Genomic DNA, 17,806 nt, shown 5'->3' on the forward strand with positions numbered 1-17,806 from the left:
TTACAGTTGCAAATGTTTTAATCAATAAATAAGAAATTATAAAAAGAGGTGCTCAGAGTAATATCATCATATCATCATGGTCTAACTTCGGTCTAAAATAACATTTATATTGGTTTAAGCTGACCTGATTAAACTGTATAGGTAATTTTATATTTCCAAATCATGACAGATATAGATACTTGCTGGCCACTAACAATAAAGTGCAAATGAACAACAGCTATTTGAAATGCCTTTGTAAAATATGGTTGCAAATGTACTATGCGATAACAAACATAAATATCAACTTATACCTCTTTTACAATGGCAGCAAAAATGCGGATTTTATCCGGAATTGTGTAACCCGATTTGTACCAGAGACGCGGAAATGTAGGCCAGTATAAACAAACAGTTTAATAATTTAAGTACCTGTGTACTTGCATGTTCACGGTGTAAACAGTCCCGCATAGTTTTTTTGTATTATTAAGTAGCAGGTATAATGAACGGTTACTAGGGTGTTTCTTCATTCTCCAGAACATTTACACGGGTTGGTATTTTGCAGTGTAAATATACGAAACCTGTGTCATTCCCAGGTTAATGAATGTGTGTGAAATTATCCGAACACGACACAGGTTTGTTCTAAGCTAGGCAGTGTAAAAGAGGTGTTATAAGAGCTTGAATACAATCTAGATTTATCATGGCAAAATACTAATCAAAACTCCTCTTCTCCAAATAATGACTACAGGTCTTTTTTATATTCTTAGTTCAATATAAAATTTATTTGCACTGCATTCAATTTATCATTTTTAACGTAAAAAAAAAATGATGTACACTAAACAGGAAAATGACCATAAAGAGAGTAACTTTTTTTTCTAAAAAGAAAAAGAAATGATTTTTAATTGTTTTAAATTAATATACAAAAGCAGAGAATCTATACTTGTTCGTACTTCTTTCTGTTAGATTACATTTGTAGCTAAAAGTAGGACAAGAAAATGCAATTCCATCCAACTGAGTTTAGCCCTGCTTTTGCTAATGAATTGCAGTCCTGTACTAAACACAGTAAAGCAATTACTTGTAACTTGACTCGCTAAAGCTTGGTTCCCACTAGGACGCACCGCAAAGACAAGCTTATTGACCAATGACAAGCGACAGTTTAAATAATCCATCGCTTGGGATTTGTCAACTCACTTACATATCATTACGTCCCTGTGTGCTGCGTCTCTAGTGGGAACCAAGCATTACTCGTCCTCACTACTGATTTCATCAGGTCATCATTGACTGGTTTCAGTTGACGTATGCATTGCTTAATAATATCTTATTTACATTTAATAAGTAGTTAAATTAATAAATATTATAAATACTAAAGGACACTTAGCAGGTACTCTACCCTCAGACCATTAGGATCAGGTACCTCCTGATTGGTTAATTTTTTTCAATCCCTCAATTTATTTTAGCTTCTATTTCACAATTCTCAGAATAGCATGAAAAACACAAACATGTTAGTGAACAATATAAGATGATCATGTGTATACGGCTGTCTTTGCTTTATTCAATTGTTCTCTCATTCAAAACTTTGCTAGTGAGTCGTGAATAGAAAAAACATTCTCATCCACCTTGTATTTTAAGTCATGATTTTAACTATGGTAATAATGTGTATTTATGAAGAAAAAAGTTAATGAATTATGAAATAAATGAAGGGAGATTTTATAATTGTTTTACAGTAGTGAGATTGAATGTTTGTCTTTTAACTAACCATAATAATTATTTTAATTTGTAGTTTGTGTTTTTCAAAATTTGAGTGTGCAAGTATTTTTCAGCATTAGCCTATCCGATGTAATTTATATAATATCTCTCAATCATGCCTGTATATGTAAATACAGTTTGGTTTGAACAAAATATTTCAAATTTAAATTCTATCTAGTTGATTGATTATCATACGAAAATAGCACAAAATGTACACATTTCTAACCTAAAACCAGTCATGGCAGTGAAATAAATGTATATAAATATATGAATAAATCTTAAGCTCTGTTTACACTATCAAACTTTATATGACAAAAAAATGTACTGTTGCCATATATGGATATGATGATGTCATACCACTACCATATTTAAGCATATCACTACCATATTTGGGCACATCACACTTAGAGATCATTAAGAAGTGCACAATCACATGGACACGTGACCAAATTATGAATGGCCACATTTAATATTTTTACTGAGGAATAAAGAGTCGACAGATAAACAGAGGTCGTTTGATTATCAATTTTTTGATCAAGTATTTTCATCAACCAATAATAAACAACATTACATTTCTAATTCGTTACGATGTTTTTAATTGGCTAATTTGAGTTGTTACAAAGTCGTAAAGTCGCTGCCAATCTATGACGCCATCATTACATCTTATCAACCTTTCACTAAAGGGCTGCAGTTCATTGGGAACTTCACACTGTTCGATCATTATTTGTAACACTTTGTAATTTGGTAAACGGTCTATAGCATCATGTAAAGCAAAACTAAGTTCATACTTAATCCAAGAAGATACTTTAAAATTAGGTGATAAGATAACTATAATATATCTACTATTAAACATTGCATCAACCCTTGCGTATACATTGTATTTCCCGACTTCTCTATCTCTCCAATGTAAGTAACCTTTCAAATTATGTTCAGATTCTAGCTTTGGTATAAGATTTTCAATGACCCACTTTTGATCATATTCACATGATATTACATAGAAATCATGTTTGTAGGTTGGCGATTCATGAGTAGTTTGACTAACTTCGCTAATTAGCTGCCTGTATGTAGGCCTATTTGATTGTCGATGACTTGCTAGAGTATCTCCGTGATCTTCACTCATTCTACGTAATAATTGTATACCTCCATCTTCATCCGTTAACTTTAAGCATCTTTCCCACCGTTTGTACGTTTCTATAGGGTTAAAATAATCGTCACTATCCGTCAATTTGACAGCTTCGGCGAAATCCAATTTGGCCATGCCAAGCAATTTTTTAGCTGCTTCTGAATCTCTAGGATTCTTTGAAAGTATTTCTTTTGCTTGTAGTAAACAAACGTAGCCGTGATCAGAGTAATCAGCGTGTGTAGTTTTTAATGTATACGCTTGTTTAAAAGAATCTTTGGCAGATAACAAGTGTTTCACATCTTCAGAACCTTCGTACATTTTTAAGTAAAGCCTACCCATATGTCTATGCCCAAACCACGATTCTTCCTCTTTAAGTGATTCTTCGAACAACTTTTCGGCTTCTTCCAAATTGTCCAGGTGAATGTACTCTGATGCAACGCGTCGGAGAACATTAGCATCCGTCTTATCTATTGAGAGACCCTTGGCTAGACATCCACATGGATCCAAGTTAAGGTCCGCGAACCGCTTGCAGTACTCTAAGTATGGAGTACTTTCTCCTATTTTGTCATCAAATGATGTCTTAAGCCGCAATAGTATAGCAATGAAAATATACGATAGTGCTTTACAGTCTTTCGGAGATTTAGGAATATCTATAACATCAAGGAAACTATTTATAGTTTCACCGAGTAATTCATTTGAATGCTGTATTTCAGTATCATCCAAAATAGCAAATTCAGTTTTCTGAGCATATTGGCGATACAACCCCAAACTATAATCAAACATAATCTCCCCTCGTTCTATTTCTATGTCGGAATCTTCATTCCGTTTTACCTTTCCAATGTGATATTTCGCCTTTTCTAGAAATTCAAAATAGGTGAATTGGCGCTTATCCTGTTCAAAATGACGTATGATATGGGCTTTATCGCAGTAGGCCCTCGCCAGCGCCAAATCACATTTGTCATTCATAATTTTCTTCAACTTCCTACTATAGTCTTTAGCTTTGATGTGGTCGAGTGTATGTTCATAATAATATGTAATATCCGCCAATGCTGTAATATTTTCTTCATCATCTTTTAGTACTTGTAGTAAATACGTTTCACTTTCTTGTTTTGTTTCGGAGTCTTTAGCTGCTTTAAATAAAATAGCTGCATACATAGTTTTCATAGTCTGATAGTACAGTGGTCTAAGTTTACAACGTTCCTTTAGTTTTTCTAACTTGTTATACACTGATCTTGTCTCAATATCGTTTTTAATCCGGTCCAATGGAACATCTTTATCTAAAATTTTAAAATGCCCGAATTCACACTCGACATCATCAAGTGACGCCATCTTTGTAAAATATCAACACAATTAATATTTCGGTGAAGCACATCACGTCTGCTTGTATCAGTATGGATACACTTCTTTAATGTCATTCATGGAGTTGTATATACACATCCGATTCAAAGGAAATTGTACAGCTAAAATATCGGTAGTTGACACGGATGTATTACGCTTATATATAAACTATGTATTTCTGAATCCATTCACCTCGATTTGTTTGTCGATTGTGGCCTGGTCCATCCACCCATAATCCACAATAACATATGGACTACAAAGTAGACACATTTTACTAATACTAACATCTCTTTTCAATTTTACTCAATAACTCATGCTTGTTCGGTAAATAGGCCTATACACCGATGAGTCAGTCGTTCCGTCTGAAACAAACCTGGTTTTTCCGACACTGATATAAATAGTTTACCTAACCTTTTCTTCCTTCCAACCCATCAAACTCGTGATGTATTCATCGTTGTTGGTAACTTGATTATTCATTGTGTAGGTATTTATTTTATATTGAGACATAGTTTTGTGGAAATGGGATTTCTGTTTTGTTTGAAATTTACGTCATGATGGGCATGCGTGACGATTTGGTTACCAAGACCAAACGGTTAATGATGCATATAATTAATGCAGTGAATATTCTGAATGTGTATTGAAATAGATCTTTGGGACCCAACCAAGTTTCTCCTTAAAGGACAACTTTACCGAGAACCATATTTTAACAACTTATTAAGGATGTACATATGATTTCAGAATAATCGCGATATTTACGATATCGCCGTACGCGCTCACCGTACAGCCGTCGCCGCAAATTGATGTGACGTCACAAGTGTATAGCAAAATCTACCTCATGAGTTTTCACTGTTGTTAACATAGAATAGATAGGTACCGTCACTTCAATTGCTGATTTGACCTGTATTAGGCTTACATTTGCCAAAATGTTTAGTCTGGTAGTTTGAAGAAACACTTCATTATCCAGATATACAAAAGAAACAATAAAACATTTCAAAATTTATATTTTTTACGATTGATTTTAAAAAATGTGTTTAACTAGACATTTTCGCGCTTGGCCAAAAACATGACGCATGATGCCCTGGAATCATTCAACCATATCGATTTTTTTTAATACGATCGCGCTGCGATTGTTGGTGAATATTAAATAATAAAGACGATGATGTTTATAGAAATCAACCGGCGGCCAAAATAATCAGACCGACTCGATACCTAGCTAGTAGTGTGCCTAGCCTAGGCCTAGGAGGCTAGGCATACGGCAACCGAGTAGGCATATCAATAGGCTGCAGAATCATCTACACACACCGACATGACCCGTCGCGTGTCACACCACAGGAACGTTTTGAGTGTGATATGGTTGAGTGATTCCATGGCGTCATCACATACGCTGTTAAAATATGGTTCTTGTCCTTTAATAGGGGTGTCTCCAGAATAGGTATTGGATTTTCCTTAGTTCGTTTCAGGAAGGTGTTCCTTTGAAAGAGGTGTCCCAACTTGCCAACTATGTTTCGTCCTAAGTTACTTGATGGTGGGATAGTAAAGTAAAGCTCTGTCTACACTATCAAACTTTATGTGACAAAAATGTGATGTGCCCATGCAACCAGCATTCTCAGTTATACTTTACACAACTTATACCCTGGAAACGCACTGTTTAGAAATAACGTCAGACTATTTTTGACATGATCGTTAAACTGTTGATAGTTTGTTTTTCAGCTTCTTATTGCGTCTTGTTTTAAGTTGGTCTTCTTATTATGCCAAATAAAAACAATTGTTAGTTTCACGTCCGGGATTTGAAAGTTTGTTTTTAGGAGGGACTTTACTTATTAGTTATTATCTATCTTTTGACAAACTAAAAATGGTGCTACGTAACCATTATGTTTCAACTGATATCATAACACATTTATAGATATATGTTATGGTTATTTCTATTGATCATTATTATTAATATTTATTAGCAAGTGTACCGATGCATGAATTACTTCATGTGACATCACAATTGTCGAGCGTCATCACCGACTGATGATATACGCATTCAGGTTTATTAGGATATTAATCATCAGTTATCCTTTTTACTTTTAAATGTCTTAGTAACATATCACGCTTGGTATATAAGGTCCACACAAACTTACACTAGCAATTATCCCCGCCCAGGCAGGTTTCAAATTTAGTTTGACCTCCACCCCTCTACAATCACCCCCTCACACTTGGGTGATTTAAAAAAAAAATTCCTTCCCAGTACAATGTTCAACAACTTTACCTTCACAATGATAGGCCAAGAGGATGATACATAGCTATACTATGGTTCACTTTGCAAATTGTTTATATGAATAGGTGTCATATTGGCTACTGATTAACATATCTAATTTTGATACAGCTGAATTACCTCTGCTCCAGCCTTTTTTCTCCTCTCCCCATCCCCACCACAATCAACAAACCTTAACTGCTCCCAGGACATAGTTTAAATGTAGTAACTGTTCCCAGTACAATTCCAATCATGTTGTACTTCATTACCCACGAAACGCCAGTAACACCGCCCTCCCCCTCCCTACACACCTTATACTGGGTGATGTGTTTAAGACGTTTCCACTACAAATGATTTCGAGCCATCACTCCCAATCCATAACCCCTTAGTGGCAGTTTTCAAAGTTGTTGATTGAATTTATACTAATAAACAGTATTAAAGTAACTAAAGATGTATACTATACATTACAATGTAACTTAACTTCGCACGACACCTGATGTGTACGGCGATACCCATTCAGCTTCCCTAAGAAGTTCTGCTTGTCTCAGTTTTTCATTTAACATATTACAAAACTCGTAAGGAGTTTTGTATGTTTTGTCTAATAACATTAGCAGGTTTAATGTTGGGTCTTTAACATTAATTCTCATCTTTTCGATCGTGTCAGCTTTGATTCCCATTGCGTCAGCTAAAGCTCTCCAATCAAGTGGGCCATTTTTACCTTCCCTTTCCACGTCAAGATTTGTCATTAAACGGTGACAGACTTCTTCTGGGAGTTTAGTATAAAAGGAATGTTGTGTATCTCCGGCAATTCGACGGCACATTTGAAGATTGAAGTCAACATCATCGGCAGGCGGCGGTACCTGAAAGAATTGAATGATACAACACTAAATGTACCATGATACTCAAGTACATTAATGCCAAAAAGGCTTATATACAAAAAAGTTTGAGGTGGTTATTATTAATAATACAGTGTGAATGAGGCTTTAGTCAGTTTTTGTTGGAATAATATCAGGCTTAGCAAGCTTTACATTTTCTTTAAAAAAAAGAGGAGCCAGATTAGTTTAAAAATGTGATGTGCCCATATATGGACATGAGGATGTCATATCACTACTATATTTGGGCATATCACTACTTTATTTGGTCACATCACACTTTTTTTGTCAAAATAGTTTGATAGTGTAGACAGAGCTTTAGACATCTAATTTTTGTTTCAGTTAATTCTGTACTGTTTTCCTACTATTTGATTTGCAGCAATATTCATCGGTATTACCGTTTTGTTTCACTTTCATATCGTGCTGATTTTGACATTTTGACAAAAAATATTTCGATCTGACTAAATAACCAGTCTATTACAATACGTATGCCCAGAAATCTACAAAGTTTTATTTCAACATACTGGCCGCGTCGTCGTCAGAACAAAAATGCAAAGATTAAACCGCTTTCTTACCATTTCATCTTCGTATGATGACTGCCATCCATCCTTTCGAAGCGTCTTTTCATAAACAGTGCCTTGCTCGTCTTGAATAGGCTCTGGTGGTTCAAAATCTAAATTATTAGATAATTCTTCCATGGTTTTACTGGTTCATACGGAAATAGTGAGAGAAAATTTGATTCGTTTCTATACTGAATTCCATCCATTCAATCATTAAAATACGGTTTTTTATACAAAAAAAAGGATGAATTGAAACAGTGGAGTAAACATAGATACAGTTCACCGAGAACCAAGGCGCAGTATTGGTCCTTTTGCCGGTAGTCACTGCTATTGACAGTGTTAAAAAATAGGAGGAAATTTACTACTTAGCTTAATGCTGCTCTATTCTTACATGATGTACACTTACTTACATTTTGCTGCTGGACTTTATTGCGATTGTGCTTAAGCTGTTAATTTTGCTTAATCACAGTAAGATGCAACGGTGAGTTGAATAATTGCTAATGTGCAAAGACTATTTTCTCTGAGTTCAGTTTCAGCAGCTTAAACAACACTTTACATCATGTCATAATATATTAGCAGTTTCAGCACATATTAAAAGTTGTAACAACTTAAGCAATACATTACAGCGTGTCAGAATACATTTAGCAATTTCAGGACATACAGTATTAGGCCTATAAGTTGTAACAGATTAAGCAAGTAATTTATTAGCAGTTTCAGCATCTTAAGCACAGCATGTTAGATTAGTAGTTTTCACTAATTTTTATTTCTAATTGTATACCTCTTTGTTCATCCGTTAACTCTAAGCACCTTTCCCTCCGTTTGTACGTTTCTATAGGGTTAAAATAATCGTTGCTATCTTTCAATTTGTCAGCTTCGGTGAAATCCGATTTGGCAATGCCAAGCAATCCAGTAAGTCGCTTCCAACCACGTTCATCCATGACGCCATCACTGCATCTTATCAACGTTTCACTAAGGGGCTGCAGTTCATTGGGAACTTCACACTGTTCGATCATTATTTGTAACACTTTGTAATCTGGTAAACGTTCTATAGCATCATGTAAAGTAAAATTAAGTTCATACTTAATCCAAAAAGACACTTTAAAGTTAGGTGATAATATAACTATAATATATCTACTATTAAACATTGCGTCAGCCCTTGCGTCTAGTTTGTAATCCCCGAATTTGCTATCTCTCCAAATTAAGTAGCCTTTCAATTTATGTTCAGATTCTAGCTTTGGTACAAGATTGTCAACGACCCAATCTCGATCAGATTCACATGATATTACATAGAAATCGTGTTTGTAGTTTGGTTTGACATGAGTTGCCGGACTAACCTTGCTAATTAGTTGCCCGTATGTATTTGATTGTCGATGAATTGCTAGAGTCTCTTCGTGATCTTGACTCATTTCACGTACTCCATTTTTAATCCGGTCCAATGAAACTTTATCTAAAATCTGACAATGCCCAAATTCCAACTCGACATCATCAAGTGACGCCATCTTTGTAAAATACCGTATCCACACAATTAATGTTTCAGTGAAGCACGTCACGCTTGCTTGTATGAGAAAGGAAATTGTACAGCTAAAATATCAGTAGTTGACACGGTTGTATTACGCTTATAAAACTATGTACAATATTACTAAACTCCATTCACCTCGATTGGTTTGTCACAAATGTCCTGGTCCATCAATCCATAATCCAAAATTACATATGGGCTACAAATCGTGTTGAGTTGAATCATTCTGTATACACATTTTTCAATACATATAATAATAACTTCTCTTTTTTGGTAAATATATAACCGATGTGTCAGTCGTTCCGTCTGAAACAGATTCGTGGATTTTCCGATACTGCCAACCCATCAATCTCGTGATGTATTCACCATTGTAACCCGATTATTCATTGTAAGGGCCTAGGTATTCATTGAGACTGAAATTGTATGTCTGTTTTGTTTGAAATTTACGTCATGATGGGCATGTTTACCAACGGATAATGCATGAATATAAATGCAGTGAATATTCTGAATGAGTATTTAAATAGATCACATTTTAAGGGGTCATCTTTGGGACCCAACCAAGTTTCCCCTTAATAGGGGTGTCTCCTGAATAAGGATTGGATTTTTCTTCGTTCGTTTCTCCCAAATGAGGTGTTATACTTATACTATATACTTGTCAATTATGTTTCGTCCTAAGTTACTTGATGGTGGGATAGTAATACGCAGTACGGTGCATAATGAGAGAGATCTCCTTTCATCGGTTGTATTGCACTTTAGCCCTATACTGTCTGATTAACAATCAAGTGCCCTATAGGCCTACAATAGGATAGACATTTATTTCCTCTTTCGGTATGTATGTCACCTACAGGCCACAATAATGAGGTTGTGATAAATATTGGTCACATTGTTTGCTTAACGATGTATTGTCCCTTTGTCAAATTCCAAAAAAATTTAAAAAAAAAGATTTCGAAAAAAAGTTGGTCATTTTGAAGTATCATAATAGTTATTAACTTTCACCAAAAATTAGTCGAAAAAAAAATCATTTAACTGAAATACAGACGTTTTTTTGTTCAAAAAATAACTTTGACTTCCAGTCAAAGTTTTCAATCGAAACATATCTCATAATGTTACGCGCTTGTTTGGCTACTCTGTATGCATAATCATAAAACTTCCTCGCGATCTGTGTGAGAACACCTTCTCAACCGTGACGAGTTGTAAACAATCCTAATTAGCATCATGCATAATGCATACTCACGGTTTGAAATCTTTGTTTACTTTCGCTCGCGACGATTTTCCAGACGAATATAATCAAATTAATTTACCTGTTAATTACGTAAACTTGTTGTTTTCAACTTAAAGTGAATAACTTTAATATTACTTTCATATGGTCAATTTAAATTTAGAATATTTTGACCCTCATTTTTTGTGTTTCAAGGGACAATACATCTTTAAATTATGCAAATATGAACAGTGAACATTGGCCTATGATTATGCAATAGTTATGCAGGATGACATCCTCGTGTACATATTGAGGTTATCAAATATGACAACCAGGCTCATGGTATAGGCCTACTTAAGCTCCGTCTACACTATCAAACTTTATGTGACAAAAAATGTGATGTGCCCATATATGGACATGATGATGTCATATCACTACCATATTTAGGAATATCACTACCATTCTTTGGGCATATCACACTTTTTTTTGTCAAACTAGTTTGATAGTGTAGACAGGGCTTTACTTATTGCTTATACTTTTTTGATAAAGTAATTGGGACTAAGCTAGGATATTTGGATGCTAGTAGGCGGATTGCAACCTGCATGCACAGTCATACGTTACACTATTTATCAGAAATATTAAATACCCTGGAAACGCGCACTGTTTAGAAATAACGTCAGACAATTTTTTATCTAAACTTAATGAAGTGTAATAAAGTACACCCTTGTTGTCTGATCTGTTTATTATGGCTAAGGAAATCCATGAATGACACAGCATTTATGTCTCAGCATGATAACAGGTAGCTGGCAGCACTTTGTATTCATAGTACTGTACTGTACTGGTTAAAAAGGAACCGTTTTTGGAGTTGTTTGGCACCCACCGGGCAAAACCCTGTACATTTTAACCAATTGAATAATGAACATGCTCTTTTTCATCACTTTTTGAAAACATTTTTTTGCTTCAATAATCAAACGCAAAGGTATCTACTCATGCTTCAATGTCAATATTATAGTAACGTTTTGAGTAATTCAACAAACGGTATAGTTTCGGTAGAATTACCAACTTTTCGAAACTGAACACTCGTTAAATAGCAGATTTGTATCACAATATAAACAACGGTCTATATTCTCATAACGTTCTCCGGTGTGTGTGTGTGTTTGTTTTTTACTATGTTCGACCTTTTGATGTTTATTTAAAATTGTACATTCATTATGCGTCCTTAATAACTTCTTACAAATTGTAATGAGGTTTTTGTAAAAAGTAGTACATGATTAGCTGAAACAAAATGTTTGTTTATTTTTTTTTGGCGAGTAATTAGCCTAAGATCTGTATCAATAGAAATGCATTTGTTAACTGGTATGGACAATCAAACACAACAATACCATTACCATTACTGTATTCAATAACGTAATGGACCAAACAAATGTTTTTATTGCAGTTACTGCAGTAAATACATTTTTTACTGTTAAAACGTGCTTATGCAATTATTTAGCAAGTTTTTAGTTAATCATACACTGTTTATTGCAGTAAGTACTATTTGCAGTACTGTAGTTACTGCAGTAATGTAGTTACTACAGAGTAATATAATAATTTTGACATGATCTTTAAACTGGTTGTTTTTCAGCTTCTTATTGCGTCTTGTTTTAAGTTGGTCTTCTTATTATGCCAAATAAAAACAATTGTTAGTTTCACGTCCGGGATCTGATTTTTAAGAAGGGACTTATTATCTATTTTTTGACAAACTAAAAATGCTGATATGTAACCATTATTCTCATTGTTTTAAACCAAGTTAGTTGTTAGATTGCCTTGTTTTAACAATTTGTATAATAAATCGAATTATCTTTTCATCTTTGTTAAAGAATACGAACATTTCTTTTTAAAATAGCACAATAAAGTAATGCGGCTCTAAACTTCATGAGGTAGAGGTAAAACATTTTTTAAATGCAAAGTTTCAAACATTAGGTGAAATTTCTTTATTTTTGTTTTTATTTCTGCTCACACACAATAATATAGTACATACATTGAATACTGTAGGCCTATTGTATACAGTAGTAAAGAAATTAAACCAACTCGCCAATGTATACAAAGACCATAACCAACTTCCAAATTAAACCAACTCGCCTCGTATACAAAGACCATAACCAACTTCCAAATCATCTATTAATTTGTAATTGTCCTAATGTTTACGAGAATTAAAGTCTTCATAGGAATAGTTTGGTTTCAAACCAAGTGACGTCATAACACATTTATAGACATATGTTATGGTTATTTCTATTGATCATTATTATTAATATGTATTGGCAAGTGTGCCGATGCATGAATTACTTCATGTGACGTCACAATTGTCGAGTCATCGCCGACTGGTGAATGTACTCATTCAGGTCTATCAGGATATTAATCATCAGTATTACTGTATTTCCTCCATGGTATATCCTTGTTTACTTTTAAATGTCCTGCTTCGTAACATATCAAGCCTGGTATTTAAGATCTTCCGCTAATTTGTGCCAATGATGCTTGTGAAATTGACCGCTGACACACTCAATCCTTTGCATTGTTTCTAATGTTTCAGGTACCTCACATTCTCGTAGCATTATTGGAATGATGCACTTCCTTTTAACGTTTTGGTCTAAAGCTCGACGGATTTCCTCGTTACAATAGTGACTTTTTATTGAGTCAGGAGACATAATAATAATTGTTTTATGACTTTCTTTAATTGACGTCATTATATTTTCAATTATTGTATAACCAAGCCCATAGTCTCTATACCGTATGCATCCTATAAGGTCAAAGTCATTTTCGAGTTTCTTCAACAGTGCACTAGCCCACTTGTGGTCTATGTGACAAAAACTGAGAAAAAAATCGTAACGGAATGGTTTCCGATCGCCGGATATTCGTGGTCTGTAGGCGATTTCATGTGCAGTTTTAATACTAACAAATCCTTCTCGTTCGTCATGTCTATATTGAGAATGATGGCGGTTGCATTCATTGCCATTGCAATCTGTTCCGTGTTTTTTGCCACGTTTTTCTATCTCATCAATCATACTTCGTAACTCTGTCGTCAAAGCGTCAGCAAGTTCCTGCTGTAACGTAGCACTCTCGTATTCTCCACATGCTTTTAAACATTCAGCCCAACGTCTGTGAGTTTCTGTTGTGTCAAAGTTGTCATTATTCTGGTTATATTTAGCACGAAGAAATTCTTGAAGAGCATTGTCCCATTCTCGTTTTAAGAAATACACGTAGCCAAGATCAGAGTGATCGGCGTGTACGTCCTTCTTTTCAATAGCTTGCTTTAAACTACCTTCGGCTTTTGTCAGTAAGTTTGTATCATGCGTCTCCTCATACATGCGTATATACATTAGTCCCTGGTGCCGGTACGCAAACCACGATTTCTCTAGGCTGAGCGATTTAGTGAATAGCTTCGCAGCTTCTTCATGGCGACCAACGCGCGAGAATTCAGATGCAACTCTCCTAGTAACGATTTGATTTTCAGGCGATATTTCCAGACCTTTTTCAATACAGTCAATGGAGTTCAGTCCGTGAATTTCAGCATTTTTCGGAAAGCAACGATCTAATGATCGCGTCGCATCATGTCTTAGTAAAATCCCCATAAAAACCCACGACAATGCTTTATATACCTCACAACCTCCTTCCACCTGGATAACCTTATAGAACGTGTCAATAGCCTCATTAAAATTTGGATCCTTTTCCTCCAAACTAGCACGAGCAAGCAGAAATTGGAAATCCTTTCTAAATAATGCTAAGCCATAATCAAACAACCATTCACCCTTTTCGGGAATTGTGATATTGTTGCTAAACTCCAATGCTTGGCATAAATAAGGCATGTACGTAAATTCGCGACAATCTTGTTGAAAATGACGCACCGCGTGCGCTCGCTCACAAAATGCACGCGTAATAATGATGTCTTCTTTGTTTTTGCATAGTCTCTGCAAGTCTCTCTTGTAGACATTTGCAATTGTAATTCTTCCTTGACGCGTATATATCGTAAACAGATTACTAACTGCGTTCAGATTGTCGGGGTCTTTCTGCAGTACCTCTTTAAATATATCTATACTCTCATTTACTTTATGTAACTTAAACAAGATATATCCGTACAAGTTTTTGATTGAAATGAAATATGTGGGGAGTGTATCAAAGTCTACACGTCTGACACTTAAGATTGTTTCCTCCCTTCTCAAAATATCTTGCTGAATGTCTTTCAGTTCGTCCCACGTCAGGTGCGAACCCATGTTACAAATGATTTCGTCTACATTTTGACAGCTATTGCAGCCAGATGACATGGCGTTCCACACTTCATTATATTATCCAAACTACACTATGTGAACGGAAGATATTATTGATTGTGATAGGATTTCCCGGACGTCTTCTGGTAGCATTTTCTCCCTACAAGAAAAAATATATATGTCACCATACCACGGAATATGGTTTTATTTTGCAGCATAAATTATGTCGGGTATAATATTAATATATTGCACTTTGTGTAGGCTTATGTGTTAGATCGGCCAGGATATTTGCTGCAGGAGAGTCATGTGATGTGAGCACAGACTAAACTTGTTTTCTATTAAATCTGCCGTGCATGTGTAATTTTGGAGTGAACTCAAACTACCCACTCAGTCTTATGCAATAAAAATAATATTTGTGAGTAACTCATGCTTAGTACTAGTAGCCTATAGTAACACATAACAGAAGGAAATGAAGGAACCAATATGCATTTAGACACAAACTTGTCGCCCTCACTGCCTATCTATACAACCACACGTGCATGTGTAATTTTGGGAATGAACTCAAACTACCCACTCAGTCTTATGCAATAAAAATAATATTTGTGAGTAACTCATGCTTAGTACTAGTAGCCTATAGTAACACATAACAGAAGGAAATGAAGGAACCAATATTCATTTAGACAAACACTTGTCGCCCTCACTGATCTATGTATGCAAACACAATTACCTGTAACAATAGGCCTAATTCTTAATCAGATTTTCATTACGGATTTGAATCGAGAGTTGTATATATAAATATTTGATTTGTAATCTTCGGCAGACAATACAATACAGACGAACTAGAGTAGAATTAGAAAAAAAATCAATCAATCGCCAAGATAGCAGCAATAATAGGAAAAAATGGCATAAGGAAAGACTTTTGACTTTTGTGTATTTGTATAAAAATGTTGACTTGTAAACTATATACAGTAATATGATATAATGTAATAGCATGGAGGTATAAAATCCACGTTAATAGCATGGAGGTAACATTTTTTACCTCCATTGTATAGTAAGTATTCTAGTTACACTACAGACAAACGTCATGGCATTTCGCTGTGGGAACAATCATGTGCTTAGTTACATTCCAGCTCCCATGAAGCCTAACAGGTTAAATAGGCTCGAGGTCACACTTCTAAACGTTTCCTTATAAACTTATTAAAGCTATGCTCAGGACACTGGTTTTACTTGTAACATGAAGATAACTTACCTTCTCCGGAGAAAGCCTAAAGCCTGTCGATTTACTAATGCTCCAGATGTTTGTATATTTTACCTTAGTACGCCAAAGTACACGTCACTGTTATTTTAGAATTGTCTTCAAATCATGATTCATATAGACACATACAGATCGGTTGTCGCATGAAAGTTTCAACAAAAACCTCTCAATATGACCTTACAGTCCTGATTAGTAACTTGACCTTAAATGGCGTATGTACCAAATCTGATTGGTTTAATAAAGTATACATGCCTATTACGTCATCGTGTCTTACTGGTAGCTTATTCCATGACGTTGTTGAAATGTTTTAGAACAACCTATACAGTAATCATGAATTATAATGGTATAATCATGGATAAATAATGTATCCATGCTATTATAGACCATGGATTAGATGAATTATCTAGATAAATAATCATAATAATAGACTAAGTCGAGGCACTTAAAAAACGATCACTATTCTTTACTCCATGCTGAAACTATATTATACAATCTAATATTTATCTCTACAAATGATTTGGGGGGAAAAGTGAATAAATTATTACGTAAACAAACAAAATGTACAGAGATGCTAAACTCAAACTTGGAGTTATAAATCAACAGACAAGATGTCTAACTAATAAAGTAGATAACTAACTAACAAACTAACAACTACTAACAAATAACAACTAACAAACTATACCTCCATGAAAAACAAACTAACACACTGGATTGTAATTGTTTGTAACTACTGTGGAGTAGCATTGCGTCAGGGTGTTGAGTAATTGGTCAGATGTTTTGCCCGCAAGCTAGTGATCTTGAGGTCGTGGGATCGAGTCCCACCCGAGAATTACTTGCGTATTCTCAATAAATATATAAATATATAAAGTATTCTCAATGTACTTAGTATTAAGTACAAATTACGTCAGAGTAGGGCAAAACATCTGACCAATTAACTAACAAACTCAACTAACAAACTATACCTCCATGAACAAACTAACAACTAACAAACTAATCGAGCAGCTGATGAAATAATGCACACTATTTTGTTTTAGTAATAAAAACATAGAGGCATGTTATTAATTTTTTTGTTTGAGAATGATCAGGGTCGTCAGAAACTGGATGACATGGTTTGATTATCAAAAATTATTATATAAAATATATATATATAAATATGTGAAAATTCTGACACGTTTATTTCTTTACAAGAAGAAACGCTATTTGAATTTTGTATGTAGATATTTCAGACTGAAAGAAAAAATGCAATGTCATTACAAAGACAGATTTTCCTGGTGAGAGATCATGTGAATTGAAAAGGAGACAAATGCATGCCCACTCATCCAAACCGAGTCCCAGGTAAAATAGGCTACTACTACATCTCAGTGGCCCACAATTCCCCACAATAATCCAATATTTCAATCAAATACCGTTAGATATTTATGATTACAAAAGGTGGAAATCTAAAAGAAACACTTTGATGCTAGGAATCATTCAACCGTGAAAATTAAATTTTCGGGACTTTCCCTTGTGGCTTTTCCTATTATGTCTGTGTCAAGTAAACTCTCGGTTTTAAAACTTAGACAAATAAGCACACACAGAGGAAACAAATCATACTCACTTACGGTGGTATATCTAACAATGGATGGAGGGCAGGGTGCAATCGTTTTGTCATTTTAGTATGATTTTGTGGAATAAACTGCCAATATATTATATAAAGACATCAGAAAACGTCAATACCTTCAAAATACCACTGAAAACCCACTTGT

At 34.8% G+C, this 17,806-nt stretch overlaps 2 protein-coding genes across 2 annotated transcripts; both read right to left on the reverse strand.

Annotated features, from left to right (window-relative positions):
* Window positions 1–563: 563 nt before the first annotated feature.
* On the reverse strand, window positions 564–4,403 carry LOC144841195 (uncharacterized). The gene has a single exon (XM_078697440.1). It carries the CDS (start codon window positions 4,169–4,171, stop codon window positions 2,303–2,305), a length of 1,869 nt encoding a protein of 622 aa, XP_078553566.1. The 5' UTR covers window positions 4,172–4,403; the 3' UTR covers window positions 564–2,302.
* A 2,327-nt stretch (window positions 4,404–6,730) lies between these two features.
* On the reverse strand, window positions 6,731–16,223 carry LOC144841332 (uncharacterized). Its single transcript, XM_078697632.1, has 6 exons — window positions 16,056–16,223; window positions 15,534–15,645; window positions 13,040–14,966; window positions 8,630–9,437; window positions 7,867–7,964; window positions 6,731–7,279 (listed from the first exon to the last, which is right to left on the reverse strand). Exons 3-6 carry the CDS (start codon window positions 14,861–14,863, stop codon window positions 6,896–6,898), a joined length of 3,114 nt encoding a protein of 1,037 aa, XP_078553758.1. The 5' UTR covers window positions 14,864–14,966; window positions 15,534–15,645; window positions 16,056–16,223; the 3' UTR covers window positions 6,731–6,895.
* Window positions 16,224–17,806: the final 1,583 nt, after the last annotated feature.

The sequence above is a fragment of the Antedon bifida genome, chromosome 4, assembly GCF_963402885.1.
Source record: "Antedon bifida chromosome 4, ecAntBifi1.1, whole genome shotgun sequence".
In the NCBI taxonomy this organism is placed as follows: Eukaryota; Metazoa; Echinodermata; class Crinoidea; order Comatulida; family Antedonidae; genus Antedon; species Antedon bifida.